The sequence below is a fragment of the Meleagris gallopavo genome, chromosome 5 (assembly GCF_905368555.1).
Source record: "Meleagris gallopavo chromosome 5, MGAL_WU_HG_1.1, whole genome shotgun sequence".
In the NCBI taxonomy this organism is placed as follows: Eukaryota; Metazoa; Chordata; class Aves; order Galliformes; family Phasianidae; genus Meleagris; species Meleagris gallopavo.
The window spans coordinates 38550969-38575052 of record NC_139408.1 but is presented as its reverse complement, the minus strand read 5'-3'; the positions used below and the strand labels follow the sequence as shown (position 1 = coordinate 38575052).

The following is a 24084-nucleotide window of genomic DNA, read 5'->3' as shown; positions in this document are numbered from 1 at the left end:
CTTGGCTGTATCACTCTCCCAGCACACAGAAGATGCAGCGATTCTGTTTCGCTGGCTTTCTGCACTGTCCAATTTTGTGCTGGCAGGCTGAATTCCTGAGGTATGTCAGATGAGTCTCAGAGCAGCCTTAATTTATGGCAGCTAAAACATTTCCTTCTGCACCATTTCACAGGTGTGGGATCAGGCGAGCAATTCATGTTCCATTCCCTGCCTGTCCCTGCTCAGCACCCAACTCAATTCATCCCCAAAGTGCCAGTACAGGGACAAATGCTGCCACCAAGCTTAAAAAAGCTTTATTGATATGAAAGTGTTCAGAGAGACTCTGCAACAATACAGACTGCAGCCACATCCCTCCACCGCACTGCCTGCATATGAATTCATAGAATTAACATTTTCACTGGCACTTACTGATTTTAGTTGGTTTTAGTTGCATCAAGCCACGCGGTAGGACAGAATGTTGCACCTGGAGATCCTCCCCAGAGATTCACTCTCTTTTGATTTAACGTGTTTGGTGAAGTAGGTAATTTTTACTTATCAAACCCTTCTAGAAGCTAGAAATTTGGGTTTGAATTTGGTACAATTTTTTCAGGTTTTTTGTGATTTTTTTTATTTTTATTTATTTATTTATTTTTTTAAAGAAAGAAACCATCCAATCACCCTGTAGGCTTTCTGTGGTGTAAATGTACAACGTAGCTGCCATCACTGTTGAATCTGAAGCTTAAGAGAACCAAATAAAAGCCACACCTGCTGCAGGCCAGTACCCATCTATATTTGATTATGTTGCTTTCTTACAGAAGAGAGAATTTTTCATGGCTGTAGCTAGTCTAGAATCTTAAGGGCGATAATTGGGCAAATCAGTTTAGTTGGGCAGCCAGTTCTATGCAGACCTAAGCAGAATAGCAACGTGTGACTAATACACAACAGCACTGCGCATGAGATAAAGATACACGCATAGCGTAAGCAGCACAAACCCAGGATGCTATGGGAATAAACGATGAAGATATTTCCTAGTACATGCACGGAGTCTGGCAGGACGGCAGGAAAATCACCAGATGACGTCCTGCCGGTGGCATTTTTTCTCGTAGAAGACACAAAGTCTCTTTCAGAAGAGAACATGGACTCCGCTCGGGGCCGCCGGGTGCCGTGCTTTGCTCCCACCGCGGGGCTGCGGCGACACCCAGCGGTCAGGGCGGGCATCGACACCGCGCTGCCGCAGGGCCGGCCTCGGCTCCTCGCAGCCCTGGCCCAGGAGCGTCCTTCCGTCACGGGAGCGGTGCGTCAGCTGCTCTGTCTTAGGAAGAAGAAATCTCGAAGTGCAAAATGATGAGCGCGCCGCCCCCTTCACGTTTTTCCTGTGTAAAAGGATGGGCTTTATGGTTCGGCTTGGCATTTAGGAGTAAGATCTTGCAGGTCTGGTGTCTGGTTCTGTGAAACATACCTCGGTGCTCATTAACAGCCAAGGAAAGCTAATAAAACGTTGGGAGTTTTTAGGAAAGGAGAAGAGAATGAAAGGAAACAGTGTTACACTCATGCATGTGCAAACTCATCAGTGTCTTGAATGCTTGTTGCAGTTGTGATTCTTACTCCCATATATTCCACCTGGGAATGGTTCTGAGAAGGGAAACGAGGATCTACAGAGTCTGTCCTATGAGAAATGATTGAATAGTTGGCATGTTTCAGCTTGGAAGAAAGAAAAGTGGTGGGGAAGTGTGGGAGGGTAGAGAATACGATACAGGTCTGTAGGCCAGTGAGTAGCTGTGAGATAGATTTGGTAACTGGCTCCAACTCTTGACCAAAACCACCATACTTGCCTTGCAGAGGAACACTGACTTTATTTCTACATTCGATCACTTGGACTCTCTCAAATCCCCCCAAGCCCAGGGCCACTGTGAATTTTCTTCCAGTGTTTCTCCTACTATATTACACTGGCTGACCTGCCTTCTCACTTCATTTTTACATCTCCTTTATTTCCTCTTTCACAGGTTTCTGTTCTGGCTTCTGCTCTTTCAAGTGACTGGTTGAAAAGAAAGAGATGAAGCAATATTAATACCTGAGCATCAGCTCATCACTGACTGAGGAAATGGTCTGAGGTGGAAACAGTAAGGACAGCAAAGGTGACAGCTCTTCTGACTCTTGTCTGCAAAGTGAATATTGCCACTAACACACCTAATTCAGTGTTAAAATGTACTAAGCAGCTTGATAAGGAGTATCTATATTTATTTTTTCTTTCCACATCAATTCAGCAGCAGCCTTTGTTGTCCACTGGGTTTCAGTGGTTCCTCATTTGCTTACTGCTCAACCACACTTTTGTAATTTGTGCTTAAAGTACTTGGTTACCTATGTAACCTGATTCAAGATTAACCAGGCTAAAGCCTATACAGTGCCTGAACATAGATGCCTTTAGCATGGCAGTGATAGATGAAAAGGAATAAAGACTGGATCTAATAAAGTCATTCATAACTCAGCTGCTCTTTGAAAACATTATGAGGCTGGGAAATAAAAAGATTTGCAAAGCTGACCCATTGTTTCTAGCCTTAAAACTAGACTACGGCTTATATTTAAACCCTACAACATGTACACTAAGGGGTGGGAGTATTTGGCCATCATTAATAGGGCTTTCAGGTTATGAGTCACATGTCAGAACTGACTGCAAATCTAGGGGGAAGTCTGTTGCCCAATGACAAGGGGTTTAGCCTGCAGCAGCTGGCAACCTCCAAGGAGTTTGTTGCTGACTGCTCAGACTCTCAGAACTTGGACATGATTGCTACAGGCACTAAGAAAGAGGCACTTTAGGCACTTTCAAGAGAATGAAAAGTTCTGTAGTTTGAAGGCGGGTTTCTAGGGAAAACTAGGTCTCCTAAGAAGAATGATCAGAGAGAAAGAAAAAAATAAAAGTCCCCGAGGATGGAGGAAAAGGTCTGAAGGCATAGATATGCTGCCTTTGCAAATTGTACTTTAGCTTCGGGGGAAGACAGTATTGAGCTGATGCTTCTCATGCGGGTTTATGAGTATGAATGAAAATGCCATTCAGCTTTGAGATCCATGCACTCTCACAGGAAGTTCATAAAACAGAAAAATAATCCTGACTTGTAGTTTGGTTCTTTAAAGCTTCTGAGTGTATGAGGTGTGGTGTGATCTACCTTTCACTTAAGTAAGTAGTGTGTAATAAATCTTGCTGGATTGATAAGAAACGTGTCCTTTTAACAACTAAATTGAATGAGGGGGTGTTTACTTTATATTATAAAAATTTGGAGAAAAAAAAAAAAAGACAGTAAATAAGTGGAGTCACTTACCTATAGTCTACAATCCCTGTCTGATTCTGGTCTAGTTTTCGCACAAGTTCCACAATTTGGACCCGATCCAGTTGGATGTTTGATTGCTAACAGGAGAGAGAAATATTTACAAATCTGTTCATTTTACAGCAGAAAAATCCTCTGTATCAGATTGGAGTGTGGCCATCTCCTAATAGGTGAGGAGAGAGCCTGGTTCGTGGAAAAATACAGGATGTAAAAATTCAGAGTGATGGTGGGGAGGATAAAAATAATGTGGGTTTTGTGTTTTTTTTTGCAAAGGTATAAAGTAGCATGATACAGAGGTGACCAGTGCTACTGGTATCATCACTGTGGTAATTCTAGCAAGAAGAGAATTGTCTACTCAGTGTGAAGGAGCAAGGGTTTAAATAACTCACTTTCTCATAGCAGTAAGAAATGATTATCTGTTAAGACCAAGTAGTTATATCCTGTACAAAAGGCTGACCTCTGTGATTTTTTCAAGGTTCTTGTGATACTCTAAATTTGATCAGATAATCACTGATGCCCTCTGCAGTATTTACTGAATATCACAGCATTTCTGTTGGAATCTGTTGGAGGCTCAGCTTTTGCAGTGGGTGCCTTTAGCCTACTTGTTGGAACATCACCAGCAAGGCTGACTGTTGCTGTGGTGTAGCAGAGGGGTTTCCTCAGAGCAGTATGCTGTTGGAGGAGCACGATTTCTTGAACACACCTGCATCATGGCTCTCCTGAAGTCTGACACAGGGATCTTCATGTTTCCATCCTTGTCAATTTTCCTAAAAAAGTCCCAGAGTCGTAGGTTGTGTTCATTCAAATATTTCTAAGAGAAGCAGAGATAAAACACAGGCACAACCATGAGATGAAACAGCCACTGATGCCTGCTGCAAGCTCTCCTCTTATTCCTCCATCCTGCCTTTACTCAGCCTATCTCTGAGATGTATTTCTCCTTAACTATTTATGCAGCCACTGTCTGAACAAAATCCCACCAGCACTACTTGGCTGGGCTGTCTAATCCAAATACAATCCTTTTCTCCCAATCTAGGATCACTTTAGTTTCTTTTCTCTGGACTCCTATCTGTTTGAAGGAAGGTTACCGTAACTGCTGATAGAAACTGCAAAGCATGCCAGTATGAGTGTCAGTCACTAGCTGTGAATCACAGCAGCACTGTTTGATGTGAACTAGGAGCTTAAACTTTTACTTAATTTCATCTGAAGTCATACATACAGCAAGATTTCATCCAATTACCTAAAAATCTCCACAACAGCTAGAAAGCACAGAAAAGCTGGTAGTGCGAGGGTTATTAACTTAGTAGTGCTCCAGTGCCGCGTTGCCTTCCAGCCAGGAGGATAGCACCATCTGCTGCTATCTATAGAAATTACAGATCTTAAAAAGCTAAGCATTTTCTAGTTAGAACAGTATTTGCTTATATTACCATACCCTATTTTTATGAAACGCATTCATTTTGATGCTAAATCACAACTGTCTGTGAAGAGTTCTGTGAATTTCAGCTATGGTAGTGGCTTGGTGAGCAGAGTGCATGTTCATTTTGATCAAACCTGAAACCAATCAGTTTGTCCTCCTCAGCAAGGAAACATCTATTCAGATGGAAACGTCAGACAACACAGTGCAGTAATTACAGCACTTTGGGCTTGCTTATGTTGTCATCTCTGACACTGCTTTTTGAAGACTGTCAAACTGCACAGCTTCTGTTAGTCAGTATTCCCAGCCGTGGGAGAAATAATTTGGATGCACTTTTGAAAGAGAAATACATAGATGAATGATCTCATACAAATACATGGGATTATTATTACTAAATCACAACTATGCAAATCAAAAGCCACCCCCGTGCGCATTTTATTTTAGCCCAATATGCTCAGATCCCAAAGCATTCAGCTTCTCCTGAAAACTAAAGGATTTAGTTGGTCAATCTGCATGGAATAAGAGATGTGAATGTGCAGTTGTGATTCTGAATATACTTTTCTAAAGGAATTTGCCTGAATTTCCTACTTGGAAGAACGCTTATCCATTCCAAACTCTTTCTCTTCAAGTGCTTGAGGCATGGGTGCTGTGTACAGGAGATCTATGGAACAAAATTCAGTAGCTCACCTGAATCACTTTCATAGGATTTGGATGACGATTGGAGATTTTGGAGATGCAGCCTTCAACTTCCCCATAGATAACATCTAGTTCAGGCCGTGTTTGGTACACTAACTCCAGCAACTTGATAAAAGTTTCATTCACCAGGACATTCTGAAACACAGAAGGAGGGATAGTGAGTGTGGATGACCAGAGAACAACAACTTGTTTGTATTAACTGATCTATCTAAAGCCAACATTAACTACCTTTTCCTAAGGTGATGCCATTTTCCTGTACCTGATCTTCACTTTCAGGAATCCTATGGAAGCCTGACCCTAAATAAGTGTTCTTAGTTCTCTTTTCCCATATCTGAGTCAGAAAAGGACCTATAATTTACGCAGAAATTAATTTAATTAAGGTAAATGTCCATCAGGTAAATGCCTATACTGAAAACTATACTGAACATTAGGCGATCCGTGTTCATCTCACAGACAGTTCTGCCCAGATCTCCTCTCCATTCTAACAATACGTAGACAGTCAGGCAAACACTTAAGTAACCAAAATTTGTCTTAGAGTTCAGAAAAAATGAAAACAGTATCAGCCAAGGAGTAGAAAGATGAGTATCCCTGGCAACGTGGCTTTGTAGCCCAGACAAGAGAGATGAAGCTATCTGGGAAGAGTCTCTGTGTTTTCAGATGAAAAGTAGTTATGGTAAAACACTGTTTCCTTGTCTAACCCTAAAGAGGAAATTCCAGTTAGCAGTGCAAGGCCTGGCGTTGCTTTTTTCCTAAGGATTTCAGACAGAATAGTGGCAGTTCAGCATGTCAGATCTCACACTCTGAGTTTTCTGTTTATAGAATGGACAGCAGCACAGTGTCCTGTTTCAGGGTTTTGTGATGTTAGTTTACTGTCTGGGGAAAAAAAAAAAAAAAAAAAAAAAAAGATGTCACTGTAATTTATTCTACCAATATAATGAATTTACCTTTACCTTGACTGACATTTTGAAAACATAATTACAATTTTCCAGAAGAGTAAGGAAATACAGTTGTTCATGTGTTATGTTAGCTACATATTAAATTGATGGAAATTTCAAGGCAATTTAGGAACAGCAAATTCACAAATGCTTCTGTTTTCTGTCACTGCAGAAAGTTTCCAAGGCATCAAGCATCATATTTTTCCCTGAAGTGTATTTACAAGGTATCCCAATAAATTACTTTTAGCTAAAGAATTTACATTACAGTGAGGTCTTGCTTGCTATTACTTGTGAATAGTCTTGAACTAGTCTGAGTCTGGCTGGGGTTACTAGCCTTCATCCAGTACCCAGTGTTTTTATGGACGCAGAGTGGCTCACTGCCAAAGCCATTCAGACCTTGATGAAATACACAGGCTTGCAGCGCATTTCAGTCTTGGGAACTCAGCACAGAGACCCAACCTGTCTCTGCCTGCAGCTAGCTCTTTCCAAGGCTTGCCAGGCTGGGCTTGACCCCAGGAGAAAGGCAGCAGGCTGCCAGTGCGGCCTCAGCACAACAGAGCACTGCACCTGGCCGAGCAGGCCGTGCTGGAGTCAGCTTGTACCTGAAGGAAGCCAGGTGGTTCTTTCTGCGTCTTTGGCACAGTCATCCCACAGCCCAGAAAAACAATGCACAGGCAGCTGATAAGTAATGGACATTCTTTCATGCTGTGATGGTGAAGATAGGCATGTTGGCTGTTTTGATTTGTGCCTTCCATAAAATATCTGATTGCCAGTAAATGCAAGTTGAAAGTCTATGAAGGTAGATTATGGAAAGAGTGTGAGGAACAGCTGTGCTTAGAAACGGGAGAAACGGTAGAAATGTGCTTAGAAGCAATTAACTACGGCATTAAAAATGTGTCTTTCTATCACGTTGCCTTTACTAGTGCTGTCAAACCTATGCAGAGGTTTCTAGAAATGATCCTTATTTGAAATCTCACTTACAGACACGCTAATTATTCCTTCTTTGAAAGTCAAAATAAACATTTATCACCGAGTACAGGGGCAGAAAAGGCTGCTGTTTGCATCCTCCCTTAGGTTTCTTATTAAAGATTTTCTAATTTCTTAAAGATTTAGGACAGCAGAAGAACTTTGGAGGTGTATATTTGCAAATATTCTGAATTGAAATACAGGAGTACCTATATCACAGGTTGAATGAAATATATAGGAGAGGATAGATGTTTGTCTACAAACATATGATTGAGATACTGTAAAGACATCGTAAATTTGTGCCACTGACCATTTACTTTAGGAAATGCCAGATAATTTAGGCTTTTGGAGGGGTGGAGAAAAGAGAGCATTTGTTAACACTGAAAAGCAGAAATATTTAGTGAAATTTAAAATTCTAAATATTAATTAACTCCTTGCCTCAAAATTTCTCAAGTGGCTCCTTTTAAATAACTTCAAATTTAAATAATTTCAATAATTTCTTTAACTTCTCAAAATTTAGCCATAACATATTACTTTTCACAAGGTTATGAATTGTGTAGGTTACTAATAGTAAAACTAACAGAACCGTGCATACTGTATCGAAGCCTTTTATTCACACACAGACTCTTTTGGCTTTGTTTTGCAAAATGAAGCAGTCTTGGCAAATAATTTTCTTTGATGTTAATTTATGCAGGAAAAGATGTCTGCCCTGGAGGAATACCCGTTCTTTCTATCTCTGCTGAAAGCCCTTGGTACTCCCAGCAAAGACCATAGATAAATATTATTTATTCTGCTTTGTTTTCATTTCTTTGATACAGGAACCATAGGACAAAGATCCCACCTGTTATCCAAGACTCCAGAACTCCCCCTGAACTATTCAGCTTTTTGCAAATGTGAACATAATATTTATCTTTCAAGACTCAAATCTGATTTTTTGAAAATGGTCTTTCCTTTAATCATGGCTCTCCCAAAGATAAACAGAGGACCCTGAAGCCACTGACCCATTCTGTAAGTATGTCCATCCAGGCCTGCAAGCCACTCTTTCTCCCACTCACATGGATGGGAGAGATAGGAGCGGACTGTTGCATGCTCAGGTCTCTGCTCAGCATGGGTTTGGGATGTAGCTCCTGCTCTCACTTAGGAAATCAGAAGCATTTGTAGGACTTTCCGAGCCATTTTAGAAGTAGCACATGAGGTTACAATAATATGTCATGTTACCATCTTGCTATGGAGAGAAATGCATATTAATATTTGGCCTCTCTGATTCTTATCCTCTCACTTTAATTTTTTCCTTTGCTTTAATTTTTTTTTTTTTTTTTTTTAATAAGAAACACTGTGCTTTCAATGCCTTGAAGCATCCATCTCTTTCTGTTCCTCTTTCATCCTGACAGATCGAAGCACTTTACAGTATCTAGCATCTTAGGCTACCCTGGAGGGAGGCAGCTCAGGGGATAAAGAGAATTCATCCTCTACTGTGAATTCACTCCTCCTTCTGCTTCTGCTGCTGCAAAATTGAAGGGAGTGAAATGTGATGATTTTACAGGCAAATCTCTCCAGAGATAGACCAAAAATCCATAATTTCCTTGTGGCTCCTACAAGGGCTGCAAAATGGTAGCTTTTTTTTTTTTTTCTTAAATAATGGCTATGCATAAATAAAACAGACAGCAAGTCTCAAAACAGTTTTGAGGGGGACAGCTCTGAGGTTTAACTAGTTCCTAAAAATGTGTGCTGTATGGGCTTTGAAGTTTTCTGGTACATAAGCTCTTACTGAGATGTTGATCTCTTCCATCATGGAATTGGGGTTCTTTCTGACAGATCCCACTAGCTCAGTGGCGCCTTCCACGGTCAAGAGATTATTGGCCATCTGTGGAAGAAGAGATGTAGACAGACGTAGTGAGAATGAAGTTCTTGTGTCCTTGCAGGAGGCATGCTGTAACCTCAGGAATGACCCTTTCTTCCCATTCTTCAGCAGGCTGTAGAATAACTGTGATCCCTTTTGATGCATTTATTCTTTGTCTCACCATCTCTTGTCTCTATCCTCAAAACTCTGCAGTGCAGCTCTCCAGTGGAGTTGCCTTCTCAGTCTCTATCTGTCTCCATCTACAAAATTTGACATGTCCCTGATGTGTGTCACATGGGAGTATGTGATGTGGGGTGTGCTTAGTCATATGATGGCAAAAGGCTGGGACAATGGACTGTATTTGAGGATGTGTTTGCTAGTAAAGTTCATCTGAACAGAGAACCCTGTGAGATGGCAAGTGCTCCTCAGGACTTTTCCCATGCCCTTTGGATCCTCTTGGCAGCACAGCTGATCAAGGCTCAGGCTGATCAGCTGTCTCAGGCCTACAAGTTCAAGATATTTAGAGTTATGGGGCTGGCACTGCCATGTACATTCCTTAGTGTATGAACATCACCTCTTCTCCAACTTGAACTTTATATGTACTCTCCACTCCAATTATGTGAAAAAAACCATGGTGGTTAACATAGGCTAATGGAATTCTAAATTATTAACTCTGTATTATTTACGTTATCAGCTCCCAAGACAATCTGTACAGCTACATAAAAGAGCACTTGCTCCCCTTTGCACCACTGCAAAGATATTGTTAGGACAATAAGTGCTGTGTTGCACATGCTGCTTGTAGGGTTGCCAGCTCTCAGAGAGGAATGCTTAAGCTTTAGCTAGTGATCTTACCTTTGACCATGTTAAGAATGAGGCAAGCAGCCACATTTATTTATGTAATCTAAACCAGCAATCCAAAAAAGGCAGTGTGGTTGCAGTGATTTACAAAGATGGGGTGTCCAAAGACAGACCTGTACAAACAGTTTTAAAGATGTCCCTCAACCACCATACTGCCATTTGCAAGCTCTGAGGGTGACGACATTAGCTTTGGCTGAAATGAGAATCCACCTCATAAGCAGGCTAACTTTTCTGAGCAGAATTCCTACAGAATGACTTCAGATTGAGAAGATAAATTAGCTTTCAAGCCTAACCTCTAAAGCTAGTATGGTTGGTCATTCAGGTTTGCGCCATTCCAAGATTATTGATTCTTAGCTTATCAGGATCCAGTTTTGGCTTTCTTTTTCCAAGACTTGATAAAACACCTCAGGGTAGTGCTATGGCATTGCCTTGATGTAGGAATAGCAGTTTGTCCTGTGTTTGAACAAATTTTTAGCAAATCATTAACAGACTGAGAAAGGCATGTTCTGTTCTACTTTCAAATCCTTCCAGTACTTGAAAGGAGCACATAAACAGGAAGGGAAATGACTATTTACATGGGTTGATAGTGATAGGACAAGGGGGAATGGTTTTAAACTAAGACAGGGGAGGTGTAGGTTAGATATTAGGAGGAAGTTTTTCACACAGAGGGTGGTGACACACTGGAACAGGCTCCCAAGGAGGTTGTGGATGCCCCATCCCTGGAGGCATTCAAGGCCAGGCTGGATGTGGCTCTGGGCAGCCTGGTCTAGTGGCTGGTGACCTTGCACATAGCAGGGGGGTTGAAACCAGGTGATCATTGTGGTCCTTTTCAACTCAGGCCATTCTATGATTCTATGGTTCTATGATTCACTTCTCTGTTTGAACTTTTGCCTTATCTTGAAGCTTAGAATATGTATAAATCTGTATATTCACAACTCTGTGTTATGGATATATGCAGACCTGATGAATGCCTGGGCTCCCTCTTGATTGAGACTAGATATGATAGGAATCAACCACTTTGGGTGTGGTGTTATGCCAGGGCCAGCATTTGGGTGATATTTTGAGGGAACAGCGCAATTAATTTTCCCTGGTAGAAACTCAGAGCATAGAATTTCCTTCTGCTTTGTTCACCTTCAAACCAAAGCAGTACTCATCTATCCTATTCTAGTTCAAACTGCTCACTCTGTCTTTTGTGCCTCAGAACTTTCTACTCCCACCATTTTTTCCTCCAGCCCTGTCTGGGCTTTATTTTACCTTCAGGACTTTGAGTGTTCCATTGACTCTAAGGCCTTTGCAGATCTTCTTGGCTCCCTCATTGTTGATCTGGTTGTTGCTGATGTCCAGATGAATCAGCACATTGTTAACTTTGAGAGCTTCTGCTAGGGCCTGTGCTCCCTCATTCCCAATGCTGTTCCAAGACAGGTTGAGTATTTTCAGTGCAGCATTGCCCTCCAGTGAGAGAAGAGAGATCTCAGCTACTGCATGTACACCATGTGTATCGCTCTACCCTTTCTTGCTTGGCTGAGACAGGACTACCTCTCAAGTCACATCCAGCCCAGCCCCAATGAATCCAACATCTCTTCAATGTCCCAGCACCTCTCCATCCACATGAGTCACCAGACCTACTCACTACTTTAATTGTTCACCTGGCACTGCCTCCTAATGTCAGTAGAATAAGCCTGGCTAGAGCTACTGAATCCTGCTCAGATCTCAGGTATGTGAGTTCCCAATCAGCGTTTCAATCAGCTTCTGATAGTGATCACTGTGAAGGGTATCACAAGAAAGGAGAATTCCTACCTTAAGACCTGTGCCAAATGCTACTGTTCCCTTCCTCCTCAGGTGGTTCCAGCTCAGGTCCAGAATCTCCAGTGTTGTATTGACAGCTGAGAGAGAGAAATTGAGATGTTATCTTACGAAGAGCAGTCTGAGCACAAATGCTGACTCACAGGCAGAGGCTCAGAGCAAGTTTGCTGGGGATTCAGCAATAGCTGTACCTACAGTCTTCTCTGTTTGCTGCATCCACAGAACACAGAACAGGCTACTGGTCACAAGCAGAAAGGGAAGACAGCTTTTTTTGGCTTAGTCAAAGAATGCATTGCAAAGGAGGGAGGTAAAGAGAGGAAGGATTTCTTACTCTAGTAGGCACTGTTTCTCACTGGAAAAATGTTTGGATGCTCCTTGCCACATCCAAATCATCAAGACTCATTCTGCCTATCTTTGATTAGCAGAGGAGAGGAAATCGGCATCATAATAGTAGCTGTGCCCAGCTGTATACTTGTCAGTGCCAATTTCCATGCAGAACACACATCACAGTTTAAGTTCTACTTAGAGCAGGATATGTGTGAATTCATTTGTGTCACTGTGACACTGAGAGGAGTAGAAGTTACTGCCAAAGCTTCTCATCTTCAGAAAGAATTTCTCATCCAGATTTTCCATGGATGGGAGGATGGACGGAGGCAGATGGTGAATTTAGCTAACTTTAAAATATTCCTTTAAAAAAACAGATAAGAAGAAAAACAGATTCTGCAATAAGCTCTGCAGCTCCTGCCTGTATTGAGCTGGCAGGAAAGAAGAGCTGTAAGAAGTTTTAGTTTGGAGATGCATTTTTTCTGGGCTGGGAAGGTCACAAGGTTCAGTATTGGTCCCTGGGTTCCTTTCAGACTTGTGCAATGCAGGGACATACTGCCTAGTCCCCCACTGCAGTTTTAATTGTCCATCTTTTAAAGATATGGGCTGTAATTAGAAGCAGGTTCCTATCAGTGTGAATACTGAACCAGGGGAATGAAATTGCTAATTAAACCAAAGACGTGTTACTGGTATTCTCAAGGAACACAGGATGCTCAGGTCACAGGCTTGTGCCTGTCATGGTAGTATTTTCTTGGGGGTGCTGAGGGAAGAAATGCTGCCAGATATCCATGCAAGTAATTTCCAGTGCACAAATAGTACCACAAATTAATGACTGATTTTTACTGTTTTGTTTGTTTTCCCTCTCCAGGGCTACTACGCATCATGGATCTCACTTTGTCTGAAGGCAGCTTTATTTTATTTCTTTCTAATCTGCTTCCCTTGCTGCTTGATACACAATGATTCAAACCACTAGGGTTTGTGATACTTAAGAAAAGTTTCAATTAGTGATCAAAAGCTTTAAACAAACAGTTTTTACGCTCTTGAATTCCATTAAAATGTAATTTTTTGCTTTAAACACTGTAAAGGACTTCTCTTTTAGCTCCCTCTCTCTGACACAGACTCTTCTGTTATTGTGGTTTTTCATCCTTCATTTCTATTGTGAGAGAGCTGTGAAACAGTGGCTATAGTCAACTGTGATGAGGGTGAGCTGCTGGACCAGCCAGAATCTCTAAATCTGGTCTTCTGTATTCCCACCAGGTCAATGGACAAGAAGGAAGTACATGTTCACCATGCTGGACCCATTGTGTCTCCCAATGACTGTCTGCACTCCTGGCTCTTGAAAAGTAATAAAGTAAGTTACCGAGCATCTGTCCTAGGAGCTGTCCTCCCTTCTCAGAGAACTCATTGTGGCTGAGGTCCAGCTTCTTCACTTGGTAATTGCTCTGCAGAGAGACAAATGTGCAGGAAGAATGAGATCTTCCAACCAGCTGCAGCCGGCTGCCGTGCTAAGGCCTCAACATGAGGATGAAACAGAGGGATATTGAACACGTTGAAATCTACAGCATGTGGGAGTTCATCAACATGGAGATGGTGGCACTGTGTACCCCAAGACAAAGCTTTGTCAGTCATACGTCATAGCAATTATCTTCCCAAAACAGCAAAAGCAATGGGACTTTGTGTTGTGCAAACTTCTCTCACACAGCTTATGTCTGATCTGTAATACATCCGATTCCTGCCCCCTATTTCACTGCCAGCACTGAATCCTAACCAAGAGCACTTTCTATCATCAGCCTAAGGCCTTCCCTTGTGGCATCTTCTGGTGGTGCCACATAGTGCAGAAACTTGGAAACAAGAAATAAGAAGAGAAACTAAGATTTTTGCAAAGTGCTCTTATGTTAGCCTACTTATGTCTCTTGAAAATTTGGGATCACCTGTATTTCCTTCTACTGTTACACAGTCTTGAGGTTTTATTTCTCAGCCAGACTCACAAAGCTGTTCAGAGAAAACATTAATCCAGTCCATCCTTCTTTGTATCCTCCAGGCTCCCTTGTTTCTGAAGTAAGCAAGAGGCACTTAGCAGAATTATGCCAGGAACTCATATAGTTATTGCCATCTGAAATTATGCCAAGTGAATAGCAGCTTCAAAATGAGGAGTCTTATGCAATCTGGGCCGCAAGTGACCTTGGATTTCAGGTAACTCACCATTAATGCGTCAGCAAGGCATGATGCAGCCTCCTCTCCAAAACTGTTTCCTGTGGAGGAAAAAGTATGTGAACAGTGCGCTGATCTCTCCCTTGGCATTGTGTTGGGGTCCGCAGGAAACTTTGCTTTTATGTGAAGCGTTCAGTTAATCATGGTCCATATCAGACTTTGATATGTTAGCCTTTCCTCCGCTTCAATCTATAGAAGAGAATTACCCCAAGATGTGGGAGACACCCAGCAATGACCTAAGTTTTTCCTATGGGACTGGTTTGCAGAGGGGCTGGAGGCTAAGCAGGCTGAACACTTATTTTGATCATATCACTATAAATCTAAATCTCCACATTGCCACTTTGGGTTCTTGATGGGACATAACTGAGAAATTGTTTTTGCTCATGGTCTGACTAATGTTCTTGGGATGGGAGACTGAAATGAAACGTGGCATTTCACTTCCACTGCTGTCACTGCTTGAGTGCATGCAGCCCACCTGAGAGCTGAAGAGTATGGAGATAGGATGCATTTTCCAAAAGCAAACTGGCAATGGCTTCAGCCCCTTCTGTGTCCAGGTGGTTATTGGAAATGTTCTGGAAGGAGACAAGGTAGGACAAAAAAGATGAGCTCAAACAGTGAGTTGGCTTCATTGTGTCTTTAATACACAAGATCTTAAGAGAAAAATGCAAGACCAATAATATAAGAAATGTTATCTAAGCAATAACTACCTTTTAAAGCTATAGGTATGCTTAATCCCATATTCTTCCTAGCAGAAACAAAGTCCTAGAGCCATCGGTTTCACATGGATCTTTGTCTTCAGTAAACCAAGAGGCATTTGGCTAAGAACATTTCTTCCTAGTGCAGGCACTAGGAAGAAGTGCACAGATCCCACGGCCTATCAAAATGCATTTTTCATACCTCACTTTCAGATTGAAGGAACAGTGCTAAGGATTTTAATCTGAAAGTTATGCATTACTCCCTTAATCTATTTAGAAAAGTTTCCTCATATCATATTGGAGAATAAAAGTTCCTGACCAAAACATTTTTCTGTTGGCTAAGCATGACCTAGAAAGACCTAGTTCTGGTAATTATTGTTACATCTGCTAATGAAAAGAACAGTTCCAGGCTCCCAGATCTTGGGAGCCTCGTGAGACTCATCACATGCACATTTCTGTTTTTCAGAAGCTTGTACATTTTAAAACTAGATGAGCATAAAATATCATGTCTTTCAGATATGAATATTTTTGCATGGGAGCAACTGTTGTTTGGTTAAAACTTGGAACTGAATGAATTAGTTTTCTTTACTGAAATTCTTCAGATGATTGAACTTGGTAAGCAATACTTTTGGCTAAAAACTGCATCAGATTGGGTACCAGTTCTCGAAGAGAGCAATTCTCTCGTAACATCTCTGCTATGCATATGGCTCCTTCTGCCAGAATGTGGTTATCTTCCAGCTCTAAGTGGGTGACAGTTGCATTGGACTGCAAAGACACAAAGGCAAAAAGAGACACAGAAAAGATAGATGGAAAGTTAGTGAAGTGGGTTGTTTCCTCAGTCAACAGATACTGGACATTTCCTCCAAACCTCAGTAGGCATTGCAGGTCCTAAACAGGACTCTAGGCAAGGACATGGCACAGTAATTGCAGCAAAGGCCAGTAGTTGCCACACAAGGCTTTCCTGTTCAAGGGATTAGAAATATAAGAAAGACTTGGAATTCCTATCTGTAATGTAGGACATTTTCTCTCACTCTACGTATTCAGTGATGGCTTTCAATAAGAGGCCTAAAATGCCATTGACAAAAATGGCCCCACTCTTACTAGGTACTCACCACTAGAGTAATAGCAATGGCTTTGACACCTTTGGGTCCTAGACCGTGGTGGTTCAGGTTTATATAAGGCTTGGCCAAGTTCTGAGCAAAGTGTGAGACAGGCACCACCTCCATCAGTCTGCATGCTTCCAGATACAGATCTACACCCATAACACCTGCAAAGGCTTTCCCAGGATCTGCAGAGAAAAAGTATATGAATGGGTAGTGCATTCTGTGTATGCCATCCATCTTCTGAGGCTGTTTTTCCCAAGCACTCCACTCTCTCTGGGTCCAGAGGGTCCCTTGAATAAAGCACAGCTGGCAAGCATGAGCTAATAATTCCCTAATACCCCCAAGGAATCACTCTGAATATAGATTTCTTGACCTTTCTGTGTTAAGCACAGGACTTGCCCCAGTATCTGTAACATTTCTTCATGCTAGAATGTTGAGATGAGGAGCAGAATTCTTGCCTCAGCATTTGTGGCAACATGGGAGATGGGGACAGCCTGCCAGTTGTCTGCAGAGGACTAAGCAGCCACCTCAACCAAGATCTTGCTCTTTGCCTAAATGAGCACCTCATTTTGTTTTGTCTTGATTCATGACTCAAACCAAACCATCAGCAAACTATGCCAGTTTCTTTGGCTCAGCCTCTGTGTTAAATCTTATGCTACTAATTACAGAGCTAAATTAAGTAACACTATGCAACAACTGCAGAATTTTACTTTTAAAAAGTTATCTTCCATCCAGAATTTTCCCCATACCTTTATAACACACTTCTAAGAGTTAACGTAGCTTGCTTTCTTTTCCACTTGGCATTTGGTGATAAGCTGTAGCTTCTCATCAGTCTGCAATGCGACTAAATCTTTCTTGGTGTAATTGAGAATTTCTGACATCAGGCAAAAACATTTTCACCATTTTTTTTTTCCTTTAAGTCTTAATTGAAGCACGCAGCTGATATTGCCAGCAGAGTGAGGGCAGCTCAGAACATTCTGGCTTACAATCAGCAGAAAGAATCCCAGTGTTCCCATCTTGGCCATCGGGTGTTGTTGACACAGCTGCAGTGAGAAATATCAGTGCAGCTGGCAGCTGTATTTCCACAGAAACCTGTCATTTGGAATTCCTTCATCAAAACCTCATACATAGAGCTCATATTTCTCCATGTTGTTATACACATTCAGTGGTCTGACCTCAAGACAAATTCCCTTCCCATTTTTCCAGTTCAGTCTGAGGCTCTCACAAAAGTCTTTTTTTTCTTGCATTCTTTCTTTCTTTCTTTTTTTTTTTTTAATTTTCCTTCAATTTACAACATGTTAAAAAATGTTCATCGAAAATTATGGACAAGTCCTACTGTAACACAAATGAGCATAAAACTTGTTTAGCCAGAGGACTGACTTCACTATGCAGGAGTTTAGAGCAAGCAGAAAAGGACAATCATGGCAAACCTATGACATACAGACAACAGCCGGTACACAGTATTTCACCAGTGTTTCACGTGCGCTGGGCCTGATCCCCACCCTCCACCCCTGGCTTCTTCTAAGTGGTGTACTGCCCAGGCAGGCTGCTCTACTAGTGTTGTTTATTAAGGACTAGACGAGAAAGAAAAGAATGGAGGAAAGCCATTGTTTATTCTGTACAGAGAGGAGCTGAAGGAAGACACTTGATGTCAAAGTGGGAGCTCCTAAAAGGCAATGAATCCCCCCTGCCTTTCTCAACTGCCAAATATCAGTTCAGATGTCAGATGTGGATGTCAGGACCCTGATGTTGTTGTGTTCTGTGGCCTTCATTTCTGACATATACGTGTTGATAGGTACAACACTGACTGTAAGGGGAAAGGATAGTGAGGGGCAGATGGCAAGAAAGCATTCACCTTCAACATCAAGGTCAGTGTCAGAGCCTTGTGTGGCCTTCTCTGCTGAGGCATCAGACAGTGGAGACTCTGGAGGCTTACTGATATCTGACTTCTCTTCATTTTGATCTGCTGTGAAACCAAGCATTCATATGTCAGTGCCAACCCAGCACTTTGAGACTCCTGGTATGTGACAGAACAACTTCCTACTGCTCTCATTGAAGTCTGCATCTCTCTACAACATTCTGCAGATGTGCTCCTTCCCCAGCCCCGCTTCATGCCAACCACTCCCTGAGTAGGGTCCCCATGTGGTGCTAGCTCTGGCATGGTGATAAGCTCACATCAGGTCTTCATTCCCAAGTGAGCAGCCTTTCTCTCCTTCCCCTGTTTCTGAAATGACCAGACAACAGAAGATTTCCCTTCTCCCTCCCACTTTCCCACAAACCTATAAACCAAAGCTGAGCCAGCTCCTTGCTCTCTGAGCTGACGCAGACTTTCCCAGGCACTGGCACGATACTGCTGGCTGACTGCTATCAGACAGGGATTGCTTTATAGTACTCTTCAAGCAAAGCAGAAGAGGAATTTTTGAATGTTATTATATGTTGGGATTGAGTATAACCAGACTCGATAGAAGTAGCACAGCTTTTCTTGCTTACCATTCATAATTTATTTTACTGTGAGAAAAAAGGAGAATTTGGAAAATTCTTCTTTAAGACAAAAAAATGCACACCGGAATCATCAAGAGTGATTTTTCCAAAATATTTTTTGGTGAATAACTACACTTTTTTTCCTACTGTTTCTTTTCATCCCTTGACACTGCTTTTACTACCTTCTTCCCTTAATCCTTATTTCTCTTCAGAGTTCCAGGCTACTCTGGGTGCCACTTAGCTGTCACTGATGTTTCATGAAGCTTGCAGTTTGGCTGTTCACTCAGATCTGTGTGAGGGAAAGACTGGACAGCTAGCACCTACATCACAGCATTTCAACCATCCCTTCAGCTCCCTCATTAAGATATTTTGATATTTTCCTTCTGCCAGACTTTGTTCAAGTGATGGCTTTATTTGTATTTTACCACAAGAAAGACAAAAGAAAGGATAAAAACAGGTTAAAATCCTGTGTAAAGAACTCACAAGACAAAAAGACCCAGATTTGGAATACTCTAATAATATCCCCAGATCCTCTTTGCTTAATGACCCTACAGTGCTAGTCATCCTGATAAAAAACTTCCCACCCTAGGGATCAGACAGACCTTTGTGTGCTATACAGAATCCCTCCAGGCTTTATCACCTTCTGATAATGTAACTGTTGTGTGCCCACTATCAGCCAACCTGCACTACATGATCTGAGCCTTCTAAGGTAGATCCAGATGTGGTCCTTAGCATCCCTGTGGAACTGTATAAGTTAGCGCTGATTCAGATGTTTATCTTGTTAAGATATTACAAGCAGAAGTGTAAAAGGTATTGAATCATGATCATCATAAATTGTTTGAGTTGGAAGAAACCTTATATATCATATGGTTCCAACTCCTATGCCACAGGCAGGGACATATTCCAGTAGACCAGCTTGTACAAAACCCCATCCAACCTGGTCTTGAACACTTCCAAGAATCATAGAATCATAGCATCATAGAATTGCTCAGGTTGGAAAAGATCTTAAAGATCATCAAATCCAACCACAACCTAACCATACTACCCTAAGTCTAACAACCCTCCGCCAAATCATGTCCCTGAGCACCACATCCAAACAGTTGGATTCAGGGTGACATTCAGGGACGGTGACTCAACCGCTCCCCTGGGGAGCCTATTTCAGTGCTTAACCACCCTTTCTGTAAAGAAGTGTTTCCTGATATCCAACCTAAACCTCCCCTGGTGCAACTTGAGGCCATTTCCCCTCATCCTGTCACCTGTCACCAGTGAGAAGAGACCAGCCCCGCTCTCACTGTAAGCACCTTTCAGGTATTTGAAGATGGGGGCATCCTGGGATACAATCTCTTTTCTGGACAACCTGTTCCAGGTTTCACCCTCCTTATAGCAAATAATTTCTTCCTAATATTTAACCTAAATTTACCCTCTTTTACTTCTAAGCAGTTATCCCTTCTCCTATCACTATAGTCCCTGATAAAGAGTCCTTCTCCATCTTTCCTGTAGGCTCCTTATGTTGGGGAGCCCAGATCTGAATGCAGTAATCCAGGGGGGTCTCACAAGAGAGAGATTATTGTCAAAACCAATGCAGTGAAGAGAGGAGTCTGGAGATTCTTTTCTCTCTCACTTTTTGTGAGGCACTGGGACTGCAGGCACAGCTTTCTGGTCAGCACAGATTCTACCCACCATGAACCCGGAGGGGAGTTCATACCATGGTTTGTTGGGAGACTTACAATGGATGTACTGAGACAATGGCAAAACCCTTCTCATGCTAGGTTGACAGTGCCTGTTGTCTGGACTCTATATTGTTCTCTCTGTTGTGTTTTATAAGTCTTTGGTATACCACACTAGCAATTTATACTGGGATGGTAAAGAAGAAATTTTCTTCTCTTTTGCCTAGCATTACAAAATGCTAGGCATACCACTACTAAACTAATGAAGTCATCTTTCTTAGAATCACTGCTTATAATGGTTCAACTTCAGGTAAGATGAAAATTTTAATAAATCATCCTCCTTCTCTTCTGTGATGTAATCTAATTGATATATGCTAAGGAATTTCAAGTGTGAAAGGAAACTGTCAAGGTCATCCTCACTTCTACATTCCTTGTACCATACCTTAAAAATAATTCAGGCGAACAGCCAGGTCCCATCCTACTATGACTAAGATCAAACTAGAGTAGAATTTAATGAGAGAAAAGTTACATTAGGCTAGGAAATAAGCCCAAAATACTACAAACAGGCAGAGTGCAGACCCAGGACCAGCCTGTCTCTCAAAGCCAACCCATCTTTCCTAGCAAGGGAGGGCTAAACTAGGACCTCATTTTGCACAGTGCTAAGCTACTATCCATGGGGAATGAAAATGCAGCTGGGTATAATTGCCAGGAGGTACAATTGCTGGTACTGGTCAGCTGGCATTTTATTTTCTAAGCAAGGTGCTGGTCTGATTTGTCATCAGCCTTCTGGCAGCAGCCATCTCAGGCCACCAGCAGCCTGGGTCTCCTGGTACCCCATTTCTTGGCAGTAGCATATCTATGCAGCCCAGGTCACAGAAGGGAAGACTTTCACTTGTCTACAACCACTATACTCCCCATATTCCCTGTTGGACCCTGCTGATTTGCCTATTTCTGACTATTTGTAGATAACTAAGCACAGCACCTGTGTCCTTCTCAGAGTCCTTGTCCATGGCTGTTTTCTTGTCACTACCAATGAACTGCAGGTTTATTTGCTTTTTCTCTTCCCTCAATGAGAAGTTTACAGCCACCTTTTAGGCCCCACCATTTCCTCTAATTCATTTGTACAAAGCACAGCTGTTCAGCTGCAATTTAAAAGCCTCTGAGAGGAATGGTGCTATTTGTAAGGTTGACGTTCTTGATTTGTACTGCTTATAAACAGGAGAACCCTGTTTTGTTTTCATAGGAGCTGGCTGGATGTTAGGAGAGCCCTATATTCTCCTCAGCACCCTTACTCCTCCGTTCTGTCTACTTGGCCATTCTGTGACCTCACTTCCACACCCAAACTCTGTGTTCCAGGTTTCTCAGGAAACCAGGGCTGTTTGGTCTCTGATGGTGTCAGCACCCAAGGACAGGATCAGATGATGTTTTGGCTGTGAAAACCCCCAGGTTTGTCTTAAAGAAGATGCCAGATCTCTGGTGAGTCTTCTCCTTCCTTTTGGCTTGGTCCTACAGGTTGTACAGCTTTGTATGAGAAAGGCAAACTGCTGCATTTGCAGTCAGAAAGGAGCTTAGAAAGAAATGGGTGCATTAGCCTTATTAGTCTTCAACAGATTCAAACTTCTCTACTGCCTATTTGCCCATGTGTTCCTCAATAACATGTGGTTTGTAAGCATACCAGCATTTAATGGGGCCTCAAATCAAGTATTCATTTGTCTGGGCAAGTAATGGTGGTGCCAAATTTGGCTCAACACTTATTATTTTATGCAATTTATGCTGAGGACTCCAAAACCTTTCCTAAGAGGATAAAACTAAAGGTGTAACACAAGAGGATTTCTGATGGAGGCTGAGCAGAACTGATGCATACACTTGGAAATCTTTGAAGTTTATTTAAACTACACTGTGTAATGAAGACTGCTCTGAAAATAATGCCTCCTATTTTATTATGTTGGCCCACAGAGGCAGCTGTTGGTGGTATGGCAGTAGAGGCTGAACCTTCCCACCAATATTCTCTTATATATATATATATATATGTATATATATATATACATCTTTTTTGTTTTTTTTTTTTCCCCGTAGGTTCTACATAAATCTCCCAGGTAGTCCACTCATTAGAGGCCACAGCAGGGTTACATTTGGCTACAAAACAAAATATGATGCATAAACCAGTGAAAGGTTTGACCCCAAAGCAGACCTCCATCAGCTTTGATTCTCTTGCCAAAGTTTGTAAATATTTTTCTCTAGCATAGGCCAAACAACAGTGGCAGTCCAGATCCTTGCTTGTCTGTGGTTCTGGCCAATGTTCTTCTCTATTCCAGTCTGCTTATCCTGGCGTGGGCTGGGCCTGAAGATACTTTTTGAACCCTCAAAGAACAGCTTTGTTTTAAATTCTCTGGCAACTTGCCCTTGCTGTCACAAACCCTTCCTCTGGAGAACATCCTCTGTTTTAGGCAGACACCAATGATGGTTTGCCTACTGCAGCGGGATATGGGAGACTGCAGACAACTGCTGTACTTTGCCAGAGACATATGCAGTTTTGGCACAGAGGTTATTCCATGGCATATACGTAGTAACATCAGCTCAGGTCCTAGCCATGGACACCTGTTGTGCTTATCTCAATAAACTAGACATGCACATCTCTTGAAAAGAGTCTAAGGACTCAAGAGTACAGGTCTTAGGAGGAGCAGCTGAGGGAACTGGGATTGTTCAGTCTGGAGGAGGCTCAGAGAAGATCTTATCACTCTCTACAACTACCTGAAAGAAGCCCAGGTTACAGTGATAGAACAAGTGACAATGGCCACAAGTTGTGCCAGGGGAGATTCAGGTTGGATATTAGGAAAAAATTTCTTTTCCAAAAGAGTGGTGATGCATTGGAACAGACTGCCCTGGAGGTGTTGGAGTCACTGTCCCTGGAGGTGTTCAAGAACAGTGTAGATGTGCTGAGTGACATGGTTTAGTGGGCATGGTGGTGGTGTGCTGATGGCTGGACTAAATGATCTTAGTGGTCTTTTTCAACCTTAATGATTCTATAATAACCTAAAACAACACCTAGGGTCCATCCGAGGCACAGCCTGGTAGCACTGGTTGGTGCAGAGTCAGGGACAGCATGAGTCTCATTGACCTAATTGCAAGAGCCCATCTTTAGGGGAGTTTGGAAGAGGGTTACTGAGATCACCCTCCAGAAGTGTGCTGGGTGTCTTTCCCAAGTGGGAGGGGAAACACCCGAGGTGGCACAAAGCATTATCCTGAAAATAGGAGAAGCTTTTAACTTGAAGCAGAGACCAACCTGTAATAAGCGAGAGGTAATAACCAGTATGGATATAGGATCAAAATGCTCCCTACCAGATGACAAGGGTGACTTTAATGGACGTTGCAGTTCAGTTTAGTTAGATTTGCCAATTTTGTATGTTACTATGATACATTAAAAATATTTAATTGGCATAAAGAGTTGCAGTGGCGCTCAGTTCGATTTTTACCTTGTGCACCGCCAAACGCAGAATAAAACAAAATATTAAAAACGTAGCTTAAGCAGGACTTTTTCCCTGAAACTGTCTAGTTTCAGCATGACAGGCCTCAGCTTCGCACGGGCACAAGGTGCTCACAGTGTGCTCACAGCTGATCAGATGGAGCTGTTTTGCAGAGCTGTGACATGCTGTGAGCAAACCACAGAAGGAGAACGCGTTCATGTGCTGGTGCTTCGACCTGCTGCCAACGGGGTTTGTCCACGCAGCCTGTTCTCTGCGAGATACTGACTAATGTGGGTACAGGTTCGCGAGACACGTAGTGAACTGTAATTAC

General features: G+C 42.2%; 1 protein-coding gene and 1 long non-coding RNA gene across 6 annotated transcripts in view; one reads left to right on the top strand and one right to left on the bottom strand.

The window, feature by feature from the left end:
* Positions 1–23697, top strand: part of LOC104911202 (uncharacterized) — a 99559-nt gene extending 75862 nt beyond the window's left edge. For all 3 annotated transcript variants that reach the window (XR_014883668.1, XR_014883667.1, XR_014883669.1), the window contains 5 exons: positions 1983–2114; positions 8126–8315; positions 13390–13483; positions 14174–14325; positions 21646–23697. This is a non-coding gene — a long non-coding RNA (uncharacterized LOC104911202). The remainder of the gene's footprint in view (positions 1–1982; positions 2115–8125; positions 8316–13389; positions 13484–14173; positions 14326–21645) is intronic.
* Positions 68–18390, bottom strand: LRRC74A (leucine rich repeat containing 74A). Of its 3 annotated transcripts, none has more exons than XM_085225360.1 (12): positions 17997–18390; positions 16151–16326; positions 15696–15803; positions 14819–14915; positions 14335–14384; positions 13493–13574; positions 11803–11888; positions 9076–9171; positions 5398–5541; positions 4003–4110; positions 3294–3379; positions 68–1352 (listed from the first exon to the last, which is right to left on the bottom strand). In XM_085225360.1, the coding sequence occupies exons 1-12, from the start codon at positions 18121–18123 to the stop codon at positions 1103–1105; spliced, it is 1410 nt and encodes a 469-aa protein (XP_085081486.1). In that variant the 5' UTR covers positions 18124–18390; the 3' UTR covers positions 68–1102. The 3 variants fall into 3 exon arrangements, with proteins under 3 accessions (XP_085081486.1, XP_085081488.1, XP_031409477.2); XM_085225362.1 differs by having other exon boundaries at positions 16891–18088; XM_031553617.2 differs by having other exon boundaries at positions 1217–1466.
* Positions 23698–24084: the final 387 nt, after the last annotated feature.

Coding starts and splice junctions, on each gene's coding strand:
- LRRC74A (XM_085225360.1), bottom strand. CDS start 18,123: ATGCTTGGTTTCACAGCAGATCAAAATGAAGAGAAGTCAGATATCAGT. Junction 14,916..15,695: donor ATTGCTCTCTTCGAGAACTG/GTACCCAATCTG, acceptor GTCTCCTTCCAG/AACATTTCCAATAACCACCT. Junction 14,385..14,818: donor CCATACTCTTCAGCTCTCAG/GTGGGCTGCATG, acceptor TTTCCTCCACAG/GAAACAGTTTTGGAGAGGAG.